General features: G+C 35.6%; 1 protein-coding gene across 1 annotated transcript in view; it reads left to right on the top strand.

Annotated features, from left to right (window-relative positions):
• LOC120626564 (inaD-like protein) overlaps window positions 1-16,536 on the top strand; it is a 232,822-nt gene that overhangs the window by 136,217 nt on the left and 80,069 nt on the right. The window contains exons 20-24 of the mRNA XM_039894120.1: window positions 538-651; window positions 1,185-1,310; window positions 1,676-1,777; window positions 2,200-2,394; window positions 2,757-2,847. Of these exons, the coding sequence (XP_039750054.1) occupies window positions 538-651; window positions 1,185-1,310; window positions 1,676-1,777; window positions 2,200-2,394; window positions 2,757-2,847 (628 nt within the window). The remainder of the gene's footprint in view (window positions 1-537; window positions 652-1,184; window positions 1,311-1,675; window positions 1,778-2,199; window positions 2,395-2,756; window positions 2,848-16,536) is intronic.

Here is a 16,536-nt window from a genome sequence, read left to right as displayed (position 1 = left end):
TAAACATCATTGTTCAATCTTGTGTGAGATGAAAGCGGAGTGGCTTGTTTCCAGGCAACCTTGTCACTAAGAAATTCATCTGCTTCAGGACTATCATTCGTTTAATAAGTTGCCAGCTCTTCCCCGTTGTTTTCTTTTCTTCACAGCATGTTGTTTGGTCACATAGTTTGGGAGATTTATAGATAGTAGATTCACTACACTGCATATCGACAGACTGGACTTCTACTGCTTATAAAATATGCCTACTTGTTGTAAATGAATTGTCCAACGCTATGTAAATGCGCTAAATATGAAGTAATTTTAAGTTTATTCAAAATATTTATATTCTAATACCACTTCGGAAGTATAATATCGTTAAAAACAAAAATAGTATTTTCCAAATCAGTAAGTTATTTAAGAGATCTGAGTTAAACGTAAGAAAATACAACCGAATTGAGAACTTTTACGAATTTTTAAGTCACTTGATAATTTATGTTATAAGAGGATTCCTCCACACAAAGAAGTATCGTTTAATGTGAGTTAATTTCGGTTTAACAGGTGGATATTATTGCTACTCAAAACGGCGAAAATGGTGACGAGAAAGCGATTTTTGGAATCTTTATTAAGAACGTGGTACCTAACAGCCCGGCGTCACTTAGTGGTGAATTAAAGGTAAAGCCATCTATATATTTTGTGTCCTTGCTTTCTATTTCTGACGATACCAATCACAGTATTCATAATATTAGAAGAACCTTTAAATCCATATTTTTTTCTATGATCTCAAATCTCATGAAAACTCTCTGAGAGGTCACCGTAAAAAATGTTCATTAAAGGTATACGATGCCTTCCATGTTGTAACTTTAGTAGTGTTTACAAAGATCAAATGGGGTCACAGATTATTATTGCCACACAAAAATTATCAATAATTGTATTAAAAACTATCAAAAATTCACATCTAATGTTTCTTTTTTGTGCACTAAAATATAATATACGATGATATACTAAAACTATTTCCTTATTTCATTAAAAGTGATACTTTTTATGGACTGATCTCCTACCCGGTTTCAAATTGGCTTTGTATATTAGATAAAAGTCTCAAGAAGGTTCTAGAAGATGAAGTATGAAACTCTTCAAAGAACAACAAGTAATTGCATGTATCGATCCTATTTATAATCCTAACTGTTTTTTCATTTCTTCCGGTATAGACTGGCGATAGAATACTAGAAGTAGATGGAGTGTGTGTACGGACTGCACAACATGAGCGAGCAGTAGAACTAATTAAAGCAGCCAAAGAAACCGTCACATTAACCGTACAGAGCCTTATGACCTGGGTAAGTTATGCTGATTACTTTACGGAACGGTTTTAGGTGTTACTTTACGGAAATACACGTTATACTAGGAGCACAAATAGCCATAAACATTTAAAAAAAGTTGTTCTCAAATTGAACAACATATACAGATATACAAATAAGTACCTACGTAGACCAGTTAAGTCTACAGACAGTGGGTATACCTTGAATAAAATAGGAAACTTTATCGATGCCTACCTGAAAAGATTTAGAGATAAAGGAGGGAACAGTAAACCCCTCGCAATTAATCCGTGCGTAGTTAAGTAAACATTATTCTATCAACCATAACTAGAAGCTACTAGGTAAATAATAAATAAATTATATCTAAAGAATATATACTTGTTTAGAACACAGACTCTTCAGATGTAGACGCTTCATCACCAGCCACATCTCCCCCTCGACCTGTCAAAAAGACACAAGCACCATCACCACCACAGCATGATATTAAGGTATGTACAAATGCAACGTAAATTACAAAGGTGTAGTCAAAAGTATAACGAAAATATTGTAAATTTCATATTCAAAGGCAAATTTTTGAATCGTCCATTGATATTTTACGATATTTGTGGGTTCTTTTAAGTTAAAGGATTCATATAGAACAAAAACGATATAAGGTACGGTAAAATGGCTGACATTAAAATGCTACAAACTGATATAATAGTAGACCGTATCGAGCGAATCCAACGACGCTGCCTCAAAACTTTGGCGTGGTGTAGTAGTCAGTATCGCAGCTTAAATAGCTGTGCATGTAGATTAAGATATTACTTTATTGAGAAACTTACATTTAGATGAAGATTAAACAGACATAATAGATACTAAGAAAAACTATTCAGAAAGTACAAGTATCCTATGAATACTAATTATTTCTCAGATAACAGTAACAGAACCAGAGGAGAAAGGAAAAGCATCACCGACAAATGAAGAAAATAACAAAGAAGACAATGAAACAGGGAAAGTGAATGGAGAAGTGGCGAAACCTAAAGTTGTGTATTCGGATTCGGAGAGCAGCGATGAAGAAGATGAACGAGAATTACAAGGAAGAACTTATTCGGATAAGGGGGTTGAGGTGAGTTTTAAAGATTTTACCGGACACCGATTGATACGAGAGTCTATAAAAACTGTTTTCTTTTACAATATTAAATAATCAACAACTTATTTGTTTAAATTCAATTCCTTAATTTAGTACAGCAAAATATATAAATCACATTCAAAATATTCATAGTAGCTTTTAATAAACTTTCATTTATTTATTTGTTGGTTCGTTTCATGCGTGGCTCAGTTGTGGAGTCTGTTATAATGGTTACAAGTTTATAATCTAAGCAATTGCTGATTTTGCATATGATAAACTTAGTTGATAATGTGGTAAAAGAATTGGTCTAGAATTTAAGGCTTTATTTATAAGAAACGTATTTTTCAATTGTTTCTTAGATTGATCGAGCGTCTGCTGGTGCTATCAAGAGAAGCAGAGAAGAAAAGGAAGCTGACCCGGAAGAAGAAGATGACTTCGGGTACACGTCAAGTAAGTGGAAAGATACATTATTTGCGCTCTTTAACTTCTCCCTTTATATTATACATGTGTATTTTTACGCGTGCGTCGTTGAGCATGGCTGAGAGTTTATGTTTTAAGACTCGTGATTCTTGTTTTTAAGTTTTTGACAGTTTTTGGTGCAAATTATGCTGTTCGCAAATCTCTTAACTAAACTGTCAGGTTTCGAATAGCATTTTCAACTAAATCAGACGGTGCTATCTTTGTCACAATATTTCTACCTGTAAATAAAACTTTGTTTAAATATTTGTTAAGATTCGCGTTAGTACCAATATTTGACATAAGTATTTCAGGTTGTAAACAACGAATGCTTCCGTTATTAGTAGTCCGCGCAAATAGTACTAGCACTCTCTGATCTGAACCTAAGTGCTGTTCACGGACTTTAGTCCGATTGTATCGATAGATAAGGTCAGGCTGAAAAACTGGGACTGTTATTATTATCCAAATGATATTAGAGTAATAGAAAATATTTAGGGATTCAGTTAAGGTATATTAATTCTACGACCATATTTTTTCTCTTATGGCCAGAGGCAAATTACACGAATAAAACTTAGCAAACACATATTTATGGTAAGCATAATCATTTGCAAAAAATATTTTTTCCAAGCATCCTTAGCACAGCACGCTTGCAATCGTAGTCATTCAAATATGGAAACACTTTTCACAACCGTTTTCACTAAACCTAGGTATTTCCTGAATCGAATGCGTAGGCGATGTGTTTAGAAAATAACTTTTCACCTTTTTTAACTCTTGACCAATAGTAATCACCTAAGAGTATCAACTCTTAGGTGATTACTATTGGTCAAAGTTATGTATGCCTTGGAATACCTTAGATAAGGCGTTAGTGACTACGAATGAGGCAATAATTCCACGTCACAGTTTTAGTACACAAACGTTCCACGAGGTATACTGGTCGTAGAAGTGTAGATAGATATATTTCGGATTTAATACAATATGAAGGCGGTCTCTTCTACTCTGAAGTTTGAGGGTTTCGATCGATTGTGTGTCCAATATCTTGATAAATAGACGAAAAGTTCTTGATAAATAAACGAGTTCAGACCCGTTGTTGCTTAGCTCCTTTTCACAACACACACCCAATCGTCAAGATTGGATTTAACCCACGGGAAAGCAGACTTCACTGGTTTAGCGATCTATGCATGCAAAGTATGCAAAATATATGAATAACTAGTATAATACGAGTTTCTGGCAAATTCAGTGTCGGATTTAGCCCGGTAGTAAAACATAGGTATAACACCTGAACATTTACTAGTTCTAAAGTTAGAACAGATGCGAATCGATTGGAACGAAGCATTCCAGTGGGGTTAGGCTGAGTATACACTATGCTCTGATTTGATGCAAGTGGAAGACAGCAAAGTTCTGAAACATGTTTTCTGGCTGTAAACATTGTAATTAAATTGTAAATAAAAAATTGTAAAAGTTAGAAAATTGTAATTTGCCATTTTTAGTGGCGGCCATCTTGTATTTGAAATTTGTCTTGATATATAGCATTCTAGGCAAGACTTTTCATTTGATACCCCATATTGAGAAAGTTTTGAAAAACTATGTAATCCGTAACAGACACACACACACACACACAAAACACACACAGGCACGTCATACTTATAATACACCGCTTTTTTGCGTTGAGAGTTAGAATTTACCTCGTATTTGTCATGGTTTTTTCTCATGGATTCAGTCTGGAGTTAAGGATTGGGCTCTCATGTACTCGTGTTAGCAAGCCTATTGTAAGATGAAATAATGTTTTTGCCATAAATCTACATAATAATATGACAGGACATCTACATTCGGGTTTCCGATATTTAGGTGTTTCGTTTCATTATCTCCAATGTAGGCAATATTGAATGTATTTTTCCAAATATTTTATCGGACGTGAAAGTTTATTTTAGTAGTCAGATTCTAAGAAATAAGTTTTTAAATAAGTTGATTTATAATTATGTCTTGTTTTATTAGTATTACTGTCATGCACATGTTCAATTATATTCAATTCTTTCGATTTGAAGCGTTCTTTAACTTTTCAATCTCATTTATTGAACAGTTTAGCAACGTATCTACGAGTCTAAGAATATTTTATTTTATAGTTTCTTAAAACGACTGTCATGAGCGCGAAGAACAATCTCTATTTTGCTTAAATAAATTGAACACATACTGGAAACTTTGACCTTTCAATGACTGTCTTGGGGAATTGAACTAAAGATTAAGTTAAGGGCGTAGCAACACTCTGATCATCTATTTTTGTCCTATAACGTAGAACTAAACACAAATTTTAATAAGTAGGGAGGTGTGAAGTAGGTACGCTCTATCTGGCACTTCTGTAAAATAGAATTTAACGTTTTAGGTATCTTTCTGGAAGTGTTAAATGGGATAGAAGTATTTTCGAAATATAACCAGTTATGTCTTAAAGAATGTGATCGGTTATAGTTTATTTTTAATAAATAAGATAGAAAGTTTGAAAGCATTGGTTATATATATATTCTAACTTTCAAAAGTATATTCCATCGATATATTGCTTTTTGTTGACATTGAGCCTCTCAATAGGAAACTAATAAAAATCGTTACTAGATACTAATAGACTTATTTTCATCGATACATTTTGACGATTAGCAGCAAATTTATAATTATTGTCGATCGATGGATGACTTAATACTAGATTATTCTGTATATTATCATGTAATAAGTATTTCCGAAAGCGAATACTGAAGCGGTGATAGTGCATTGGGCAGAAGCTCGACTTTCTTTCCGGGGGGCCGAGTTCGAATCCCAGAACGCACCTCTAACTTTTCTATCTTATGTGCGTTCTAAGTAATTAAAATATCACTTGCTTCAACGGTGAAGGAAAACATCATCAGGAAACTTGCATGCCTGAGAGTTCTACATATTGTTCTCAAAGGCGTGTGAAGTCCACCAATCCTCACTAGGCCAGCGTGGTGGACTACGGCCTTAACCCCTTCCCAGAAGAGGCCCCCGTGTGGGAGGATACGAAGTATTTCCGTGGCGTCACCTAGACTAGATTCCATTTGAAAATTAGCGCTGCATGCTTTTAGGCTTGGCACAATGCTTAGCTGGAACCTTCTACTACGGCTACTGCCACATAATATAACAAGCGTTACAGTGGTGCTTCCTTATGTACCCGGATTAGCACCTAAGGTGATGTAAATTGTAATGTGTTGCATAATCAATTAACAAAGATCTTTTTCTTTCTTTTTCTGTTTCCCACAAATTTATAAACGAAACTAAATTGACTGATTTTACATTAGGACTATCCTTTTTACATTGCTTCCTAAACAAAAGGATAGCTTTACTTTTAGACCTGTCAATTTACTTCAACGATTTGTGTACTATTGGAGATGGTGATAACTAGAAAATACGCAAATCCTTCGTCATTCTGCGTCAACTTTTTTAAAGCTTTAGGCTCTTTTGGCAGTATGTTTTCCTGTTATCTAGAAACAAAAAATCTTTGCATATGGTTTTTTTTATTCCACTACAATCGACTGCAATGTCACCTGGCTCACCTGTTTGGGTATGGCAGTTACAAAAAACCCATGCTCCTAATTGATTCCTACGCGAAATCGTATCGGAACGCTTAATCGCTCAGCGGCACGTCTAATATTCTTGCAAATGTTTGAGATAAATTTGATGTGAAAATATCTTGACTTACGTACATCAAACAAATTCAATTTGCGAAGAGAATGATGTAAGAATATATTATTCATACGATACTTTCAAAGTGAACAAAAACATAATGTGACGGCGCCTTAATGTAAATTCGTAACGTATTTTTATCACGGAAGTCATTCACATAATTTATTGCGGAATAAATCTTTGACGAATGTTTTGAATAACACATATTTTCCTGCAACTAACTATATTGAGTGATATAATCCAGCACCTTTAGAAATAAAATTGTTTCTAATATCAAACCGTAATGCAGTGTAAGGATCAACAACGTTACTCCAAGTCTCGAGACTTGGGAAAGAGATTTTCGAGTGCGATCTTAATCATAGATTAACTGATGCATGAGAACCTGCTCTCAGCTCTACGTTGGTTTAATAACACGGGACTGAGAGTTATGCTAAGGGCCCCAGAATTAAGAACGCACAAGGTGCAGAAGTCATTTGTGGGATTGAGTATATGCTTGTATAATATGATTCCCAAGGTAATTTTGGAACTGCCAATGCGTAAGTTTAAACAATGTGTTAAAACACATTTAATAAAACGTGGTTACTATACGATTAATGAATTTCGTAACGACAAGGTTGCTTGGAAGCAGTCTCCGCTCTCATCTCTCACAAGATAGAAAATTTTAAGCATGTAAACTGTAAAATGATGTTGAATAAGAACAATCTGCTGAGATTCTTGCCGGCTCTTCTCGGTGGAACCTGCCTTCCGACCCGGTGGTAGTCACTACAAACAGACTGACTTGACGTTTCAAAAGTGCTTATAAACTGGGCCTACTTGAAATAAATGAATTTTGAATTTTGCAGAAACCTTGTAAACTTTAGTAGTAACAGGCGGTTAGTTACTTCATTTCATTTAGCAGTTGACAGTAATTATTTTACCTCTAATGTTCTAAACGTTTACCATAAAATAGGGAAGATGGGAAACTTTGTGAGCTAGCAACATTCCGCGGGTGTGAAGTGAGATGTGCGCGAGGCGTTTTCACTGCTTTTGGACACACTGCACTGCATGCAATAATGGCTGAATGAGGGTTCTGCGTGTTTCTTATTCTGTGCTAAGAGCACTCAAAACCATTTGCCATTGCATTTACGTAGTATGCCAAAAAGAAGTGCATGCATATTTCTAGATAACGTGCCTATAAAACTGTCTAACTTTCTAAACACGAGTAGATTGACATAAAAAGATAATTTCCACGTTCCTTCGCGTTATTTTCAAAACGTTAGGACGAGCTCTGTCACAAAATCACTAGGCTATCATCAATAGAGAGATAGTGGAGTGTGGAAATCTCTACAAAAGATCCAATTAGACTTGCTGTTTTTTTGCCTTGTCATAATGCCCAATTAAAAAGCTTCTACTAACAAGCTACAGAAATGCTTTTACTTACGTAAGTAAATGAATATTTTATAATTAATAATGTATCTTTTCACGTGACACTTTCTGTTTTATACATTGTTAAACTTGTTATATTATAGTAAATAAAAAATAATTGCTGTAATTTTGTTTTTTTTTTTTGTAAACACAACAAGTTTGCAATAACATTGCAACCCGTTATTCACAGAATTGACGGATGTCGTCTCAAGTTTGATGAAATTGTTTCCACTCTTACAGACTATTCACGGGATTTTTGAATTTGACATTTCACGGGTACTGGGTTCAATCTCCGGGTTGGGCCAAAATTTGTTAGACATTTGTTTAAATAAAAAAACAGACAAAACGACTACATTTTGTTGCGGTATATTTCGGGATATGTAAATAATCTTATTAAATAATACAGTAAAATAATTGAATTCGGTATTTTACCAGATTCATGATAACCTTTTCAACATAATATTTATAAAATAAATAGTTCAATAACCTTGTCATTTTTTGCAAAAACCAAAAACGTGTCTTGTCAGAGTACCAAAATAACAATTGATTTCGATTCGTTTTTGTTTTGATTTGATTTCAGCGATAGCGATGTTCTACTGATGTCCCGAAAAAATGTAGTCGGAAAGTAGTCACTCGTTTTTCACGCACTAGCGAAGGCTGGCTGAAAGAAAATTCTTTAACATTATATACTCCTTTTGTAAGCCGATTTATGATTGTGCAATCAAGAAAAAAAAAAAAGATCTGATAAATGACTCTACCTATTCTAATCACAGTGGTACCTTCTCATTTTAGTTTCATTATCATTTTAGACAATTATTGTTAAAATAGGGCTGGCAACTCGACGTATCACCCGCAATGATAGTAACGTGTCATTCCATTTTCATAAAGTACCAACTCGCGTAACTTTTTAACGAGTTAATCATATAACACTCTTACGAGTATACCTAACCGAAGCTAAATCGATACGCGGTAGCGGTGCTATTTTGATGCGAAGGTCAAATATACAATGAACAGGTGTTAACCATTGATTAGATATAGATAGAATTTAAGCATCGCCAGTATCTATAGAGATTGGTCATTGGAGATCGGGGAGTCTACCAAATTGTATAAACGCTCAGCTCAGTTTTTTTTTGCATTACGTTGATATAAATTCTACTGACTTGTTGGTCTACGGTTTATGATATCCTGGTATCATTTCGGCAAACATTCTCCAAAATTGTTAAGTATTTATGGCCACTAAATGCGCCACGAGATAATAATCTTTACCCGTTAATCGTAATCGTTGTATAGAGATTGCCAAGATAATGGGTAGACATAAATCTCTCGTTGCGCGCATGCTAGCCCTACTGATTTGGTCTGGTGGGAGGCTTCGGCCACCGCTAGTTAACGCTAAATACTTGAAAAGCTATACTATTATTTCAGGCTGAAATAGTTATTTAAAATAAAGCCTATGTTACTTATAATAGTGAAATAACTCTTACAATCGGTTTAGTAGTCTAAGATTTTTTTGTATAAACAAACAAACATTAATTTCCTTTTTATTTTAGAGTAGTTAAAAAAAACCTATCTACTTAGTTCCTATTATAAATTTACACATTTAAAATGTATTTTATGATCTATTAAAATAATTTTAACATGCAGCGAAAGACATTAAAGATAATAGTGATACATTTTGAGCGGTTTTATGGTCGTTTGATGGAAAGACTCGGAAAATCCTACCTAAACATCAATAGCCGATTAAAGCCTCGTTAGCTGGGAAGATGCGGGTTCAAATCCCGATAAGGCTGGACTTTTGCTATATATTCACAGGCATACGAGGCTGAATAACTACGCCTCAGGTTGATAGACACAGGGTGGCACGATGTATTCTTGACTTTGACTTTGACTTTGACATGTCCTGCGAAGTGATGCTCTGTTTATAGGCGGTTTTCCACTATCACACTTACGCACTTATTCACTTTTTTTGGTTCGTTAATTATAACTATAAAATATAGTAAAGTTGGTCTCGTATGTGATTGCGTGTAGGTCATACTAACCTACTAAATCGCACCCAAAAGAAAGACAGAGCGACAAGTATATTCGTACATAGCATTCTGTACTCCACTTCTACGTACAACTTCTAATAAGTAGTGCTATTCTACGACCTAGCGCGTTGCATCACTCGCCAAGACTATTTCAAATTCAAATTTCATTTATTTAAAGTAGGCCTAGCTTATAAGCACTTTTGAAACGGCAAGTCAGTCTGTTTGCAGTGACTCTACCACCGGTTCGGAAGGCATATTCCACTGAGAAAAGCCGGCAAGAAACACAGCAGTTTTGAGATTGGAGTTCACTAAGAGTTATTTATATTCTCGACTCCTTATAGTTGTTATGTGATCTTCAATTACCTTATCTAGAACCTTTATCGAGTGGCGATGAATGAAAAAAAATAACTTTTTTTTTCAGTTCATAGACAATGTTTAATATTGTGGAAAGATACGTAGAGATTAATATTGGTAGTTAATATACTTTACACAAATATATATTTGCACCGGGTGGAGGATTACACCCCGGCAAGGGGAGACCAGATGGCCGGGGGTCGGGGGACAGGCTAAGAAAGCGGCGGACTATCCTAGCCGAGTTCAGCAACACCACGTTCTGCATCTTGGCTGCCAGTGAGCTGCCACGGAACCCCAGTCACCTTAGATGGTGTGCTAGGCTAACTGGGATTAAACCATCGCAGATATTACTATAAGGATGGATTCAGCGGACTCATGCCACATGGCGGTAACTTCGTGAGCTAAATCAAGATACTATTATTATTAAAAAAATATATATATCACTAGCTTTAACGGTGTAGGAAAGCTGTTTACTTGAGAGTTCTCCATAATGTTCTCAAAGGTGTCTGAAGTCCACCAATACGCACTAGGCCAGCGTGGTGGACTACGGCCTTAACCCCTTCTCATTGTGGGATGAGACCCGTGCCCAGTAGTGGGCCGGTAATGGGTTGACATGACGATGTTAATGATATGATTTGTATAGATAGGTTGTCGAAACGGAACTACTCTAATTAGGCATAAGGCACGTCATAGGCAGTAGGCAGATATAACAAAATATAGCTACAATAGTAAAGCCGTCAACTGCAGCTCTGCCTAAATACCTGCGCGTGACGTGAAGCCTATTAATTTCAATCTACATGATGTATGTACTGAATAAACTTGTCTTTAGCTACATTCAGCTCTATTTCAATAAATTTATACGAACCACCGTAATCCGTTTATATGCGCATCTGACATGATTGATGATAATAAGTATTAATATAACAATAACCAAATTATTGACTTGCATTTTGGATGCCCTGGGCAACGAAGAGATGTTAGCTCCCTTTGTGTGCTCTATCGACTCTATATAGGAGAGTTTTCTAAAGAGTTGTTTGCATGGAATTCCCTGTTCTCTGACCGCGGCGACGACCGTGTTTCCTCCAACTACAATCTAGGGTTATTCAAGGGGCGGATAACCAAACTCCTTAAAAGCCGGCAACGCATCTTTGGCTCTCACTTAACATCAGGTGACCCACTTGCTTGTATTATTATTGTATTATTCTAAAAAAATTTTTTTTTATTGTGATGTAAAAAAATAACTAAGTTTCTGCCATTGATCCAAAACGCAAAGAGTTTTAAATGGTAGTAAAAACATTTATATTTTTTTTATCAGTAAAAATGTTGAAATTACTCCGATTATTCCACCCCATTTTCATTGTTGTTTTTATGCGAAACCTATATATATATATTATATATACTTTTTTTTGAACTACTTGTAGGTACAGTTTTAAAATGAAATCCCTACCTACTAATATTATAAATGCCAATGTAAGTTTGTTTGTTACGCTTTCACGCAAAAACTACTTAACCGATCCTCATGAAACTATGTACACATATTCTTGGAAGTGTAAGAAGTAATATAGGATACTTTTTATCCCGATATTACGGTTACGGTTCCTTTGGGAGAGGGGATGAAAGTGTTTGACGATTTTACACCTTAACTCCGACAAATTATAACCGATTTAAATAATTAGTTTTGTACTATAGAGGTTATATGTGTTTAATTTTGCCTAAACTTTGTGTAGATCTGATGAATGTGGTTAGAGATAGAGGACAGAACTCATCAGCGGACAGTAGCAAACCCCGCATTTAATGCTTAGCGATACTGAATACTTTAAAAACAAAATCAAACGCAGACGAAGTCGCGGGCAACAGCTAGTTATATATAAATATATTAAGAAAAATAACCTATTTACAAAGTAATGCTAAATAAAATCTAAAACCACCGCAGCGAGAGATAGTACTTAAGATGCTGGCAGCATTACCCCATTGAATAAGTAATACATATTTTATTGACATGGTAGTTTCGGACAATCATTTTAAACCAAAGAACTAACCGAGTCGCAATTCTGACGTGACTTCAACTGTTGGTATTTAATAATGCAATTTTTATTTTATTTTTTATTGAATTCAAGGTGGTAGCTGGGTTTCTACGTGGCTTCGTACCGAAACGCTAAATCGCTATGTCAATGTCCCACCAGACAGAGAAAGGGGCTCGATTCGATTACGAGCAAAGCGATCATGGGTTTATTTATTAATACTAATTGTTTTAAGCATACAAAAAAACAGAAGCACAAATATTAAAGTATGTTACAAAACGTGGCCTACTCAATTCGTAGTGGTCTCTGCGACCTTTGGATTAGGAAAACATGAGCAATCTGCAGTTGTTTCGTTATATAACAGTCGTGCGCGTTCGTTTCCAATGGAATCGAAAATCAATTTTGGTTATAGCGAATTCTCATGTTATGAATTGTAAATTCAAACTCAAAAATGTTTTATTCATGTAGACCTTATTACAGGTGCTTATGAAGCGTTCATACATTTAACATGTACACGTCGCCACATCCATAAGTCAGTCGAGAACGGTGATACCGCTAAGACTTGGAAATTTCTTGAGTCACTTGGAGTTGGTAAATCATCCCCTAAGACTTCTATCAACATTGATATTGAACTCCTTAATAAACATTTCTCTACTTCTGATACAATTGATAGTGTCAATAAGGAGCGTACTCTTAGTATTCTTTCTTCGCCATCAACTCCAGACTTTTTATCTTTTACCTTCAAGACTTTCACTGAATGTGATGTTAAGAAGAGCATATTGTCCATCGCCTCGAATGCAGTCGGTACTGATAGCGTCAGCCGTAATATGATCGTTCCCATTCTTGATGTTGTTTCCCCTTTTCTTACCCATATTCTCAACTATTCCATCTTGACTAGCAAATTTCCTGAAGCTTGGAAGAATGCACAAGTCACCCCTCTGCCTAAAAAGGCCAATCCTGTTTCTTTCTCTGATTTCCGTCCCATTTCTATTTTACCGTTCCTTTCTAAAGTTCTTGAGAAGCTAGTTTACGAACAATTCCATCTTTTCCTTAATAAAAACTTACTTCTCAGTCCCTTGCAATCCGGCTTTCGTGCTGGTCATAGTACAGTTACAGCGCTAGTAAAAGTAACTGATGATATTCGGTGGGCGATGGATAATAAGGAACTCACAGTACTGATACTGCTAGACTTCAGTAATGCCTTTAACTCAGTTGATTATGATATCTTGTTGAGTATCCTGCGCTCCATTAACATATCTCCATCGGTGATAGATTGGTTTCGGAGTTACCTGTTTGGTCGTCGGCAACGCATTCGGATTGAGGAGACCTCTTCATCCTGGTGTGATGTTGCGGCCGGGGTACCTCAGGGCGGCGTGTTATCTCCCTTACTCTTTGCTATTTTTATTAATTCAATTTCCAAACGTATCTCTTCTCTCTATCACATGTATGCAGATGATATCCAAATCTATCGCCATTCAACCCTTGATAACCTTGGTTCTACTGTTGCTGCTATTAACACCGATCTTAATGAAATTTTTGAGTGGAGCAGGCAGTATGGACTTAAGGTTAATCCAGCAAAATCTCAGGCTATTATTATTGGAAGCCCTGGTATGCGGTCAAGGGTTGATTGGGGAAATCTACCTAGTGTTGATTTTAATGGTGTCACAATTCCGTTTTGTGCCTCTGTAAAGGACCTTGGCTTGCATCTTGATAAAGAGTTATCGTGGTCTGTGCAAGTCAGGGATTTGAGTAGAAGGACTTTTGGCACTTTTAGGTCGCTGTGCCGTCTGCGATCCATTCTTCCAATCCCGACTAAAGTTATGTTAGCACATTCTCTTTTTCTCTCTATTCTCGACTATGCGGACGCAAGCTATCTTAATTTGACCGAGGACTATCTTAACAAACTTGAGCGTCTTCAAAATCTAGCTATTCGGTTCATATTTGGATTATGCAAATATGACCATGTATCTGAATTTCGTCAGAAGCTTAAGTGGCTCCCTATCCGCCGTCGCCGGGATCTTCATGTACTTTCACTTCTGTACTGTGTGTTATTTAATCCTAAGACTCCTTCTTATCTTAAGGAGAAGTTTAAATTTCTTGGAGTGCAGTCGGAACTTAGATCGAGTCGTGCGCTGACTTTGAGCATGCCGTTCCACAAAACGAAGTTTTATAAGCATTCGTTCACTGTCAAAGCTACTGAATTGTGGAATGCACTCCCATTGATCATAAGACAGTCGAAGTCATTGGGCATATTTAAAAATGCTGTTAAGGCTCATTATCTCGCTCAGTAAAGACGACTATTATTATTTATTATTATTTATTTATCTACTCAAACTCATATTGAAGTATTTATGGTATATTAGGATATGTATTAGTATATTTATTTTTTTATATTTATCAATAGTATTTTTAATTTTTTTTTTTATTTGTGTAGTCTGGTTTATGTATTAGTATGTAGATATTTGTATGTATGTACTAAATAGTGTACCCCACCTATTTGTTTTCTTTTTAGTTTTCCTAATCCTAAGGTTGCCTGGCAGAGATCGCTACTTAGCGATAAGGCCGCCTTTTGTATCCTGCTTCATTCTTCATGTGTTTGTTCTTTTTTTGTCTTGTTTCTTTGCTTGAGTGGTGTACAAATAAAGAGTATAAATAAATAAACATGTTACAATAATGTTAGTGATGGCGCTAACTGCATTCGTTAACTTAAAACTCGTTAACAGTTGCCAAGAACCTCTGGGTTGCAGTATAATATTTATCATAGTGAGGACTTAACAGTTCTAGAAGTCAAGGCTATATCGTAGCACAATATTTTTGGACATTAGGAAATGGATAATTTTTTTTTAAACAATCTTTATGAAAGTACATTAACCATATAGTTAGACTGACGTAAATAGGTGGGTGTAATTTGTTTTATGGCTTTGTTAATGTTATTTAAGCATAATTATCATCATTCGCGAAAAAGAAACATGTAAGTACCTATTTATTTAAAATTTATTGCTCTAGCTGAAAACCAAAAAAATACCACTCCTGAGACAATATGGCGATATTAATTTGACAGCTGATTTGCGAAGTGGGCAGCGACCCGGATTTCTGAGTCCAAGGCCGGGTTCGAATCCCACAACTGGAAAATGTTTGTGTGATGAACATGAATGTTTTTCAGTGTCTGTGTGTTTATCTGTATGTTATAAGTATTTATGTGTATTATAAAAAAATATTCATCAGTCATCCTAGTACCGACAACAGCTACCCTTACTTTGGGGCTAGATGGCGATGTGTGTATTGTCGTAGTATATTTATTTTTTATTTATTTATTAAAGTAGAAATACTATGTGTATTTCTTTAAAATATACCTATAGCTCACAAAAATTTAATCTTCTTGGAAATATGTATAATCGCTTACAAAGTTTTCAAATTTTAAAAAGAAAATTTAAGAAGTTATACAATACTGTTATACGTATATGCTCGGAAGGAGATATTTAATTAGGCTGCATATTCGAAAAACTTTACTCCCTTCTGATTGCTCGCCAGTAGAGGTAAAAACTTAGTAGGTTGATGACCTCCCTGGCGCAACGGTGAGTGCTGTGATTTTAAGTAGGAGGTCCCGGGTTCGTATCACGACAGTGGCAATTTTGGAATTTATAATTTCTGAATTTTCTCTCTGGTCTGGTTTGGAGAAGGTTTTGGTCGTGACTAGTAACCACCCAATAGAAGAATGCGTAGCACCAAGTGGTTAAGCGTTCAGGTACGATGTTGCGTGGAAACCGATTAGGGATATGGTTTTAATAAAACTGCCATCGCTTGACATCGCCTGACACGAAGTTTTCCACCAGAGTACGAACCAGATCTGAGAAATGTCAATTTTCCAAATTGTCTCTGCCGGGATCAAACCCGCGACCTCCATTGACACAGCGGTCAAAAAGCGCTAGCCACTGGTCAAGGAGGTGGTCAAAAACGTAACTATTTGGCCTAACTGACCTTATCGTAACCTAGGTTGCCTAACTGTGCTTATTATCTGCAGCTTTATTGTTACAAATATAATTAAACTAAACAGACGGACGGAACGAAAAAACTGGCATGATAAAATATGAAGGCTCTTTTTTTTGTTATAACAATTATAATGGTCCTTCCGTAACTATAAGAACCCACAAATATAAGATTAACTTTTAAATATTAGATCCTTATCACCGAATGTTTAT

The sequence above is a fragment of the Pararge aegeria genome, chromosome 1, assembly GCF_905163445.1.
Source record: "Pararge aegeria chromosome 1, ilParAegt1.1, whole genome shotgun sequence".
In the NCBI taxonomy this organism is placed as follows: Eukaryota; Metazoa; Arthropoda; class Insecta; order Lepidoptera; family Nymphalidae; genus Pararge; species Pararge aegeria.
Note: the sequence above shows the minus strand (reverse complement) of the source record. Positions and strands in the feature narration are given on the sequence as shown.